This window comes from Glandiceps talaboti, chromosome 1, assembly GCF_964340395.1.
Source record: "Glandiceps talaboti chromosome 1, keGlaTala1.1, whole genome shotgun sequence".
Lineage (NCBI taxonomy): Eukaryota > Metazoa > Hemichordata > Enteropneusta > Spengelidae > Glandiceps > Glandiceps talaboti.
Window position 1 is genome coordinate 17,912,646 of NC_135549.1, and position 12,964 is coordinate 17,925,609.

Below are 12,964 nucleotides of genomic sequence, written 5' to 3' on the forward strand. Positions count from 1 at the left end.
AATCGAGAATCTAGGAAAGTAGGTTTGGTAATTGGAAAGGAGACAATCCAAGATATACGTAGTTTGTGACAGAGAGTGAAACTCGTACATTGAAGGATGAGACTGACACACGATTTTACGCAAAACACAGATTTTTTCTTCTTCAGATTATGAAGTGGCCACAAGGGATTTCCGACGTCTGGCAGAAAATATGAGAGATGTCTTTCATACCACTTCCAATTTGTGACAGTTCAGTATAAGTTAGTACATGACTTCTAGCGCTCTACAGTATACAAAGTGTATACCTGAGATAATAAAATAGCATGATGAGATTGTAATCAGAATATCAAGTAGCGACAGTCTTCCTCATGTAGGTCTGGGTAACCCTGTCTCGTTGTCAGAAAGATGCCGATGTAAAAGCGCCAATGGCAATGAAGCGCAAATGATGATTAAAAGTGTAGTGTCAATATTGCTAATTTTTGTCTAATTCTGACTTTTTTTTTTCACCCCAAATCCAGATACCTTATTTGATCACTTCTATTTTCGCTAACATGCATTTCGACATAAGACTGGCACCAGTCCATTGGGTGATTGTATTGTCTCAAAATGTTTTGAACTTGTTAGTCTCCCAATGGGCTTAGTGTTCATCCGACTATTAATCGCGCAATCACGTAAGGTCGCTATAACACACACAAGAACACTATCATGTTAAAAAGAAATTTCTTAGAGTGAAAGAAGCCCAGAGACTTGAGCAGAGTCTATGTTGACTTTGCATGTGATGACGTTTCTGACCCAAATTCACATCCCTTATCTGATGTCATTTCTTTTGGCAAACTTTCATCTTACATCTTACATGTGTATACATTCATTTTGATAGTGACATGGCTTTGTTTTTACTGTACTTGACAATTTTACGCAAATGTGTATATTTACAACCAAACCAGAAAGACTATAGAGTTTCAAGGAGGCAGTGCGATGTTTTTGACATCTCACACGATGTTTGTTGTAACAAATTACGCAAACAAATCACACTGACAACGCGCGCACAAGAAATGTTACATTTTTATCTCACTATGATCTGAACACAAACAAACAGTTTTGTGTTTGAATCTGCCTTGTTTCCTCCGACAGTGATGGTGATTTGTATTCACAATGAGATAAAATGTATCATTTTGTATGATTGGGTTTTATGAGTTCTGTGTTTGAATCTTCCTTGTCCCCCCCCCCCCCCGGCAGTGATGTTTGTGTTCACAGTGAGATAAAATGTATCATTGTATATGCTTACGCGCTATCAGTGTTTGTATTTTGTCTTATGTAATTTGTAACAAAAACATTGTGTGAGAGATATACTAGTATAATGCTACCTAATTGAAACTCTATAGTCTCTCTGGCTTGATTGTAATGACCACACCTATTTTGTAATACTAGTACCGTAAATCACAGGTCTTTGTTATAAATATCACCTCTCCAGGGTGAGTACTCTCCAAATTACACATTTTGACCGATTCTTAAATTTTTCAACCCAAGTCTTGAGGCCTGATCTTATCACCGTTATATTTGCAAATTTTCATTTAGACGAGTTATCTATATTTAAGTACATTGACTGTCGAGGCGCGGTATCAGAGAAGACATTTAAATTAATATACCTAGATTTATCATATTTTCCCTGTAGATGCATATAGATGGCCACATCAATTTCTTGCACAGGAATAAAAACTATTTCTATTTCCAAGGGTACTGTGATACCTGTCAAATATCAAATTTAAAAACTCTTTTAGTACGTAATTTTAAGTACGTAATTTTTTTTATAAGTACGTTATTTTAAGTACGTAATTTTTTATCCAGAGTTATGCAGTTCAAACTGTACTACTAACCATCTTGTGTGAACACTTTCCAAGTTATATCTTTTAACCAATTTTGACGTGTTTTGACCCAAACTCCAGATACCTGCTGTGATCAATTATGCTTTTCGCAAACATTTACATGTATCTCTAACTTAGATGGCCAACTGGGATCGCTGGGTAATGCTTCGTTTTAGAGAGGAAAGTATTTCAAGAATTTTGAACAAAGTCAAAGATACACAAAACTGACGCAGCGCTATCACCATAGCAGCGATGCGCCTCTGTCTTTGTTGTTCTGTAAAACTAATGATATTCAAGTTACACATAAGACGTTAGCCTATCTTCGTTAAAAGTTGACACCCCACTGGGTACGTGGACAATTATCACCAGCCAAGGAGCTCTTCTACTGTTCGCTCACAATTTGAATATTGCAAATACACGGCCACACTCGTGATTATGTTTTGAAGTAGACAGCCACTGAATTACAAATGAACTTACATCTGTACCTTTTAAACGTATTTCCGGTTAACTTTCCTGAAATCTCTGATTAATCAGACGCACGTCGTATAATTAGTGGTGTGCAAGGTTAGAATAATGAAGTCTGTTACTGACTTCTGCTGCCCATCACTTTGTGGTATATAGCTCCATTTCACATCTAATGGGTTTATTAACGAAATAAAAGGATTCTCTCTACATTATGACCTATTTACTTCTGAACAGATAAGTAGCCACTTAAAGAAAAGTATGCGAATCTCGTACCATACACGATATCACTATCAATCTACGGTTAGGAAAGTGTAAGAAAGAAAATGTCTTTTTGATTAAAATACAAAACACGCGTAGCCACTACAAGTTCGTTTCTAAAATCATGTCTTCAGAGTCGATAGATTCGGAAATGACAAATAAGTGAAATACTGCATTTCAGCGTGTATATTTTCTCAAGCAACTGCCAAACGTTATATGACACAGTATACATACGTACGAAATACGAGTGTATCCTTTCCCTAGTAACTGCAGTAAAACAAATTATGTCACACAGTTAGTATGAAACACGTACACAATACCAGTACTTTATAGATTTTCTAATAGTTTACGGCGGTCGGAATTACAAGGTACGTTGATTCACACACCATTGCTTGTCCGATTATGACAAAATTACCAGATGCAGGTTACAAAAAAAATAGATTACTTTGCTTGTATGTATGAAAAACACTAAGTAATCAAGTCCTTTGATTGTACCCTCGTAAACAGTCTAACGTTCTAATGAAAAAAACTCTTTGAAGACGGCGCCAATATTAAAGCCAATTTTCACCAATTCCCCTCATCATAGTAAACTCTACCTCCTGTAGCTTTTTAAATAAGACCAGTGATATCATCTTATTCGTTACAAAACACCTGTCTTCATCGAATACTCTGTTGTTGAACATCCTCGATCTAATTGTGCAAAGATTTTAATCAGGGTTTTATGCAGCGACATTTGTGTACAGTCGGTCAAGGTGTATCAAGTCTTCGTCAAATTATATTATTCTTGAAATGCGAGGATAACCTTTGAAAAGAAAATAGTTGGAGTGTGTATTTGTGACATTTATCATCGGGTTTTATTTGCTTACTGTAATTGCCAATTCAAGTGAGTTTGATATATTCACAAATTAAGTTTTAAAATGAACAATATAATCGTATTTATTTTATTATAACGGTGATTGTACTGTTTAAACAGCCTTTGATACAGCAGCAGTTTCAAATACAAGTTGTGTTAGCGTTGTGTTGTATTTCATTACCTTATATTAAGATCTCCACACTTAATGTAATAAGTTCCATTCAATCTTAGGAAAGGTTATGATAGTGAACTCACCTTTCCAAGTATCGGTGGACCATGAAACCGTTTTCTTATTTTGTTAAATGATTTGGAAAACTATTAGTTGTCCAACTGTCATTCAGCCATGTTGTAATTGATGATGTAAAAACTTCAAAATCTTAACAAAACAAAACACACACATATATATTATATGGTAACAAATATGAAGATATGTAAATATTACTATATTTCGAAACATTGATATTCAAAATATTCATCTAGAAAGAAACAAATTGTATGTTCATACATAATATTGAAAATAGACTCACAAAAATGCAAAAATGACATGTATGATTTGAAGGAACAAATTGTATGTTCATTACATAATATTAAAAAATAGACTCTCACAAAAATGGCATGTACGATTTGAAGTATGAAAATAGATCCACCTAGAAGTGTAAGACACAGTCAGTATTCTATCTACTTAATAGGATAAACTTGGGTGATATGATATGTATTTAGATTCATGAATTTCTGTGACATTTGGACCGTACACGTCAATCAAATTTTCTGAATTGCTACTTGGAACGTAATCTATGAGTGAACTTTACTTTACACTACGTTAACTTTGTTCATATTCCATGAATGTTATGTGTATGTATTAAAATTGAAAGTGTTGAAAGTGTGGGAAAGGCAAACATGTACGGTGCAAAAGAGAGAGAGAGAGAGAGAGAGAGAGAGAGAGAGAGAGAGAGAGAGAGAGAGAGAGAGAGAGAGAGAGAGAGAGAGAGAGAGAGAGAGAGACAGAGAGAGACAGAGAGACAGACAGACAGAGACAGACAGACAGACAGACAGACAGACAAAGACAGAGAGACAGAGACAGAGACAGAGACAGAGAAGGCACAGACAGACAGACAGACAGACAGACAGACAGACAGACAGTGGGTAAGTAAGTAAGTGAGCAGTTTAATGAGACAGTGAGCGAGAGAGACTGGGGTTGAAGGCTGTGAAAGAGAAGGGTGAAACATATCTGTGATATTTCTCGTGTTTGTGCTATGTACAAGCTGTTGTATGAAACTATTTGTATAAATATAAATTAGCAATTTTGAGTAAAGACTTGTCGTAATGATTTGCTCGTCTTACAGTACATGTAAAGTCAGGCAGCAAACGAGTCAATTTATCGCCATTATTAGAAGAGTTGCTGATTAGAATTAGAATGGTTACAAGTTTAGTAAGGGAAAAATTAAAGCTGCTAATTTTAAGTTTTTACCCCCCCCCCCCTTCACTAAACCATGTCGCAATATCCCCTCACCCTCGTTCCAATAATACTCTAATAATACCCCTCCCTCGTTCTAATATACCTCCTCCTCTCGTTCTAATAATATCCTATCCCCTCGTTCTAATAATATCCTCCCCTCGTTCTAATAATATCATATCCCCGCGTTCTAATATACCTCCTCCTCTCGTTCTAATAATACCCCTCCCCTCGTTCTAACAATACCCCTCCCTCGTTCTAATATACCTCCTCCCCTCGTTCTAATAATACCCCTCCCCTCGTTCTAACAATACCCCTCCCCTAGTTCTAGTGATACCCGTCCCCTCGTTCTAATGATATCCATCCTCTCGTTCTAATAATATCCCATCCCCTCATTCTAATAATCTTTTCCCTCGTGCTTATAATACCCCTCCCTCGTACTAATATGAACCTCTCTCCTTCTTCCCATAATACCCTCTTCCTCCTTCTAATAATACTTCCTCCTTCGTTGTAATTATACCCCATCCCCTCCTTCTAATAATGCCCCTCCCCATCTTCTAATAATGCGCCTCCCTATCTTCTAATACTACCCCCTACTCTGCTCGTTCAAGTAATACTCAATCCCCACAACTTAAATCGAATCTACTGCACCTGTATAGTTTTGAAATATAGTTGAAGCGTTAAATATGATATTAATAACCTAGTCGTTTGGAGGACAGGTCCCACTGAAGTAGTTTACAATACTTCATTGGTGTCTGCCCTGCATTACATTTTCAAGGTCAGCAATAGTTTTCCCGAGTTCAAAGACAAGTAGTGCCAGGTAAGTCAGATTTAGTCTTCCTGGCTTCCTCCAAATATCAACGACATTTAGTTCTAATTTGTATTTGCTCTGGGTCCCTTTGAAATACTATCGTATATCAAAACTAAACCGTACAACATATTAAAAACGACTTTCAATTCAATTCAATTCAACTACCCTGTCAGCCTCTATATACAATTGACAGAAACAAAACCAACAAATGATTTGTTTTGCCTAACAAATTCTATAGTACGTGTATTCTATGATATATAACTTCGGGGGAGGCTTTTGTTTAAAAGTGACATTCTATCGATAATAAACTGCTTATTGCTTAATCTATTTTTTAAAACTCACCGACTTTTGTGTGTTTTCTTTGCGGCAAAATGCACAACATAAAATTGCTTTTATAGTGCTTTTGAAGCCGGCATCCCGAAAGACATATATGTAGGGATTGATCATTGAATTAAGATATATCAACCACTGGGCTACGTAATACATCTCATCACCCATCACACAAGTATCTGAACATATAGACTCTATGACTGCTATCGTAAACCACGGAGTCCAAAGTATTATAAAGGTACCCAGAAGAATAGCAAACGATATAACGGCTTGTCTGTCTCCAGCTAGGCGATTAAGATTTGCTGATTTACTACCGGCATCTACCGTTTTTGCGGTGTTTTTTCTCTGCATTGCCTTCCACTGTCTCCCGCGGGTACTGGAGGTTGTACGCTGTAGTTCACGGCGATCACGGCTCTTTCGCTCTATTGAGTCGCTAATGGTCTCTAAAACATTGACTTTATTGTCTTCTCCGTGTTTCTCTGCATTGGGTTCCTCTTCAATCAAAAAGCCAACCCCTTCGGCATGCACATCAACCAATTTAGAAACCTCTCTTCGTTTGTCTGGGCTGTTCCCGAAGTCGTCATTTCCTACATCATCTTCGAGAGTAAAAATAGGATTATCGATTCCTTCTTTGTCGCCGTCGTAGCTATCAACAGTTGACAATTGACACACATCAGCGGCAAACTGCTGTAAATCTGAAGTCGAGACAGATTTATCAAACGTCAGTTTTTCTGTCTTCTGTTGTGTGCATTCACACTCGTCAGTTTGCACGCTAACATGTTTGAAGTTTTCTGGCCGCATATTATAACGTGTCAGGTTCTCCTCAATTTGATTTTCTTCCGTTTCTTCCTCCAATCTCCCCAGTTTCTGTTTGACAGTATCGGGCTTTTTCGCTTTCGATCCGGGATGGCTCTTTACTGAATACGCCATAAGACTTACCCCACCACCTTTGCCCATCAAGGCCCTGGATCTCCGACGCAGTGCGATCCAGATGGCAAAGGATAAAATAAGGATGAATGCGAACGGTATGAACATAGTAAGTAAAGTGTTGATCATTGCGTACGTTTCGTTCTCTGCCCACTCGACATCGCAGTAGTAGGAATAGTCAACGATACTTTCCCCAGCGATGAAATGCCAAAATATGATACCGGGGACTTCGACGATGAAAGCCAGAACCCAGCACGAAATGATCATCGTCATCACCAAGGTGTGTGTTCTTCTTCTTCGATACCTCAGACCGTGTAATATAGCGAAATAGCGATCGATGCAGATTACCAACATTGTGTAGGTAGAGGACGTGTAGATCCAGTAATCGAGTACCAGCCAGGCTATACACGTAATTCGACCAAATTTCCAATTCTCGTACCCCATCAAGGCTTCCCATATACCCGGTGCCATGTCAAACAGTCCGGCTATGAAGTCTGAAATTGCCATGCTTACGTAGAAGTAATTCGTCAACTTTCGTAGTTTTCTGTTCCAAGCAAAGGCAATTATTATCAATAAGTTGGACACTGTGGTAACAAAGGCAATGGTTGTCAGCAAAGCGGCCATCAGGATAAAGGCTATTGGACCGAACATCGGTTCTAGCGTATCGTCTTGGGGATTGTAGGTGTTATTGGTAATGTTCAAGCTCAGCGTTAAATTCAAGCCAGTAAAGTTGACTACGTGACTTGACATAACCCATGAAGAGTTGTCGTCCGTGAAGTTTATAACCGGAGTATTGTCCGTGAAGTTCATAATCGGAGAAGTATTGGTGAAGTTCACGAAAGAGTTGGCTGTAACCGAACTGAGTTGAGTTGTCGTTGTCATCCTGTTGAACGCAGATACAACAGATATTAAATATATACTAAAAACACAGTTGAACACCGTCTACAGACTATGACCATATATGTTAGAGTCGGGAAAACCAAGAAGAGATTCTCGCTAATACACGCAGCAAGCGTAAACTAGAAGTGTTGAAATGTAAATATACGGAACGATGTATTTTTCACGGGTAGATATTGAGGTGTGATTATCATAGTTTATGTTAATATATATGTGATTCACCCATATTTGGAAGATGTGATCGTCACGTGTATAACACATTTCAGAATATTGAAATGAGATTCAAATTTTTTTGGATCACATTATATTGGAGTTTTGCCTTCCTTTCTAAGACTTGTCTTGTCCTCAACACAACGTACTTCTATAGAGGATAATATAACGAGAGAAAATCGAAGGAAAGATTGCTCTCGTCAAATACACTGAGCCCATGCATTAGTCAGTGATTAAGGTGATGGCAAATTGACAAGTCGTATTGTGAATTATCTATGACACTTGATAATGCATTGTATGGTGTTTCTGTGTAGCAATCTCTCTTTGTCAACTACACATACGAATCAATATTTCAAACATCTGTCTCTAGCACTTTTACACCATTGTCGTTATCAATGCTCACTATATCTCTGCGCTAGATAATTAATTCACTTTTGTCGTCGATACTTTGTACCCCACTACTAGACCTATAGTCACAAGGATACCACTCGATACACGTTATACGTCATAAGTTTCACAATTCGATGGGATGCTACTTCAAAATATGTGTTTTGTTAATTTCAACATACTGTTAAATGAAAGTGACGATGATCGTCGAGAGAAGGTGTTATGAAAATGTTATTTCGTCAGTTATGTCTGATTTCAATTCATCTCTTACATACGTATTGCAAATCAGTTTACAATTATCGAAGGTAAAGGTAAACCCATAGACCCTACACGTCTTTGGGTAAACTAAATCAAGAAAAATATCAACAGACAGTTTGATAAATCGATTAATTTTGATATCTTGATCGATACTCTAAACATAGCAATGGTTTAAGAAATGTTGATGTTGACTTTAGGACAGGCTTGCCAGAAAGAATTCTGTTCTAATCGAATACTGCGTGAGTATACTGACTGCAAAAACATGAATTCCATGATTAGATACGTACTTACTTACTACCAATTCTAGTTTAGATCGATAACAGTACCAGCAACATTGTGTATAGTGGTGGACAGGAAAGCGCGGCACAGCATGAAGGCTATAGCGGTTTAACCGTGGTTTTTACTTGACAGTGTACTCTTGCAGATAGACCACATCACAATTCTGTAATTGAAATTTCTCTGACCTCGTTCTCGCACAGTCGAGTATGCATTCCCTTTTACTTCCACGAATTAGTATTTTATCTGAACAGACCAACACGATCATTATTTAATGTAGAGATATTGAGGCTAGTACGCTGGGCTTTTTAGAAATCGTAATCATATCACATGATTTCTCCCGTGTCAGTTATTACACACACCTACATCCAACACAGACCTATGAATATAGAACAGTCATACAGACACTGACAAACCGATTGATACATAGACACACGCACACACACAACATAGACATGATGTGTGACAAACGCACACACACACACACACACACACACACACACACACACACACGCACATGGAATGCCTATATGCATGTATATACGATATTTATATATGTATATGTGTATATATATATATATATGTATATATATATGTGTGTATATATATATGTATATATATATATATATATATATCTGTGTGTGTATGTGTGTGTGTGTGTGTGTGTGTGTGTGTGTGTGTGTGTCTGTAAGATTCAATGAAACAAACTCACCCAAATATTATATTCGAAATAGAATGAAATTGAGGAAAGAAAAGTGACACGTGTAGGAGTCGAACTGACGCTACTGCGTCAACCGGCAGATTTCGTGTGCCATCCTGGTGTGCACCTTTATATTCCTCGGCCGGTGATCTGAGAAGCCAACGCTGAGTCATTAATTAACCTTTAACCTGTCGACCTATAGTAAGGATCCAATGGATTCACAGGGTCCCTGCCTATGGGTCACTTGTAAATTACTAGTAATTTGTTTTAAAAAAACCTTTGCATCATGCTAGTATGATACTCATTGCTTTCATAAACCGATTCCAGAATTGACGACCCGTAGGTTGGGTCCCTGCTGTGAATCCACTGAAATATGTATTTTACCATTTAAACTCTTCGAACAATGACATTTGAAGTGGTGTCAATATCGATTAGATATAGACATAGAAATAACCAGTCATTCAATTTATCATTGTGTGACGACATATTTAACCCATGGGTCTGCATATCAACGTAACGGATCATGATGTAAGAGTTATCTCATGCAACAATGAATAGAGAGTACTGGATGAAAGAAAAATGTTGAATGAAACATATGGCTCTTCGTACTAAGCAATGGTAAGGATAAGTAACTATCCATCTACTGTCTGGTTATCACGCCAACACCGTTAGTGAAATGTCAGTCTCCTGGGAATCGAATCACACTGCCTTGTTCATTTTTCTAGACGTGAGAACCATGTTTGATAATGTAATCGTAATGCAGAACAATGAGATATTCCCTTCAGAATCTTAAAAAGCACTTAATTCACTTCCTCTTGTCATGTGAGATTTAATGTTTTCTGTCATTGTACAATTGACAATGCACAATTATTTAATATTACCTGCATTATTAAAATGTGTCGTCCTTTGGGTCTTTTATCAACGGATATATTGATATGATTGCGGATGAAAATGTCTGATTTCAGTAAGACGTTGTCGTCGTGAAAATTCCATCCATCAATCCCTCCATTTTTTCTGTCTTCCTACACACTTCACTTGATACATGAGGGATATCTTCCTTCGAATCAGTCCGTAATTTAAAATGTTTATGGCATGTTGTGATGTCACTGTCTGTCAACTTTCTTGAGAAATCAAATCACAAGTCATAATTAACCCCCCTATAGCTGTCATGTCATGAAAGAATTTTCCCAAAAGTGGAAAATTGAAATATAAAAGTTAAGAAGATTAGCAGCTAACAGTTCAATCTTTTAAAAGGAAAATGCTAATTGTCAACAGTTCACCAATGTTAATTCCACGAATGACAGCATGAAACGTTGTACCTTTAGGGACTCACCATGTATGCAGTACCATTCTTGTTGGCAGGTCTATCTCTTTGAGGTGAACTGAGGACAAGCTGGTAACAAATATGACATCGGTGGTAAAAGCCGTTAGCAAGTAAAACAGCAAGACAGAGACAAAGACAAAGACAAGATAAAGACAAAGACAGACAAAGACAAAGACAAAGACAAAGACAAAGGCAAAGACAAAGACAAAGACAAAGACAAGGACAAGATAAAGACAAAGACAGACAAAGACAAAGACAAAGACAAAGACAAAGACAAAGACAAGGACAAGATAAAGACAAAGACAGACAAAGACAAAGATGAAGATGAAGACAAAGACAAAGACAAGGACAAAGACAAAGACAAGGACAAAGACAAAGACAAAGACAAGGACAAGATAAAGACAAAGACAGACAAAGACAAAGACAAAGACAAAGACAAAGACAGACAAAGACAAGATAAAGACAAAGACAGACAAAGACAAAGACAAAGACAAAGACAAAGACGAAGACAAAGACAAAGACAAGATAAAGACAAAGACAAAGACAAAGACAAGATAAAGACAAAGACAAAGACAAAGACAAAGACAAAGAAAAGACAGACAAAGACAAAGACAAAGACGAAGACAAAGACAAAGACAAGATAAAGACAAAGACAAAGACAAAGACAAGATAAAGACAAAGACAAAGACAAAGACAAAGACAAAGAAAAGACAGACAAAGACAAAGAAAAGACAGAAAACGACAAAGAAAAGATAAACGCAAACAAACACTTATAGACACAGAAATAAATACACACACACTCTCAAACACAAAACACACAAACAAACAAACAAACAAACAAACAAACAAACAAACACAAATAACATAACGACGACGACGACGACAACAGTAGCAGCAGTAAACAATATTTTCACGACAGAAAACATACTCAAAGAACAGTAGTCTAAGAACAACAACTTAACACAAACACAAACACAAAACGAACACAAACTCAAACAAAAACCACAACTACAGCAACAGCAAGAAATGTTTTCTCTCTAGAAAAACATACATAATGTACAAACAGTTAAAAATTGTGGTATAATATGAATATAGTGTAAAAGTAACAAGAAATTGATTATGTACAGAAACTATTAAATGCAGATGTCATAACTTCTTAATGACCTTAATATTATGATTGCATTACCTGGAGCAATTACATCTCATGTAACTGTCATAGTGAAATTTTCATATCCTGTTGAAATAGAAATATCAAGAATTGCACAAAATGTGGAACAAGTAGTTTTTTAAAGGCAGTAGGGTACTACCACGGAAACCAAGCTCAGTACAGGCAAATATACAAAAACTATAATTATTATCGTTGCATGTGGTAGATAACAGAAGAGTGTGATAGTGGTGCCTAGGTTATGTGGGTTTAAATCACCCTGCAATCATCAAGATATCGTAAACACTGAATGAAGTTGAGCGCGCTGTCACTGAGAAAAAAAAAGCTTGCTATCAAAGACGCCGCACTATTGTGACTTCAGCGTCCCTTGATAACTTATATCAACATGTAGTAACAATAGTCAGTGTCTATCTTATTTTGCCTATAGGTTGATTTCCGTGGTAGTACTCTGAATCGGGTTATTAGAAGCACATTACGTTCATGCCTACAAATACTAAAGGATATTATTAAAGTCGTGACAAGATGAAACCAGTAAAAAGTGTTCATTTCCCGTCTAGGTTCGCTGCTGTCTTGTTATTGAGCCTGGCAGCAGCTGCAATCGGAAATTACTTTCAAACACCGCCTAGTCTATATGTAATACACCAAACGTACCTATACATAATAAAGACGTATATGCTAATACTGTCTTGATTACATCTATCATCAAAGTGTTCGTTGCCTGGAAGTTGTTAAAGTTTGATTAATTTAAATCAACAGGGATATTTGTCAGTCAGTCAGTCAGTCAGTCAGTCAGTCAGTCAGTTTGTCTG

General features: G+C 37.1%; 1 protein-coding gene across 1 annotated transcript; it reads right to left on the bottom strand.

The window, feature by feature from the left end:
- Positions 1–6,005: 6,005 nt before the first annotated feature.
- LOC144433813 (muscarinic acetylcholine receptor M4-like) lies at positions 6,006–7,562 on the bottom strand. Its single transcript, XM_078122185.1, has one exon. The coding sequence runs from the start codon at positions 7,560–7,562 to the stop codon at positions 6,006–6,008; it is 1,557 nt and encodes a 518-aa protein (XP_077978311.1).
- Positions 7,563–12,964: the final 5,402 nt, after the last annotated feature.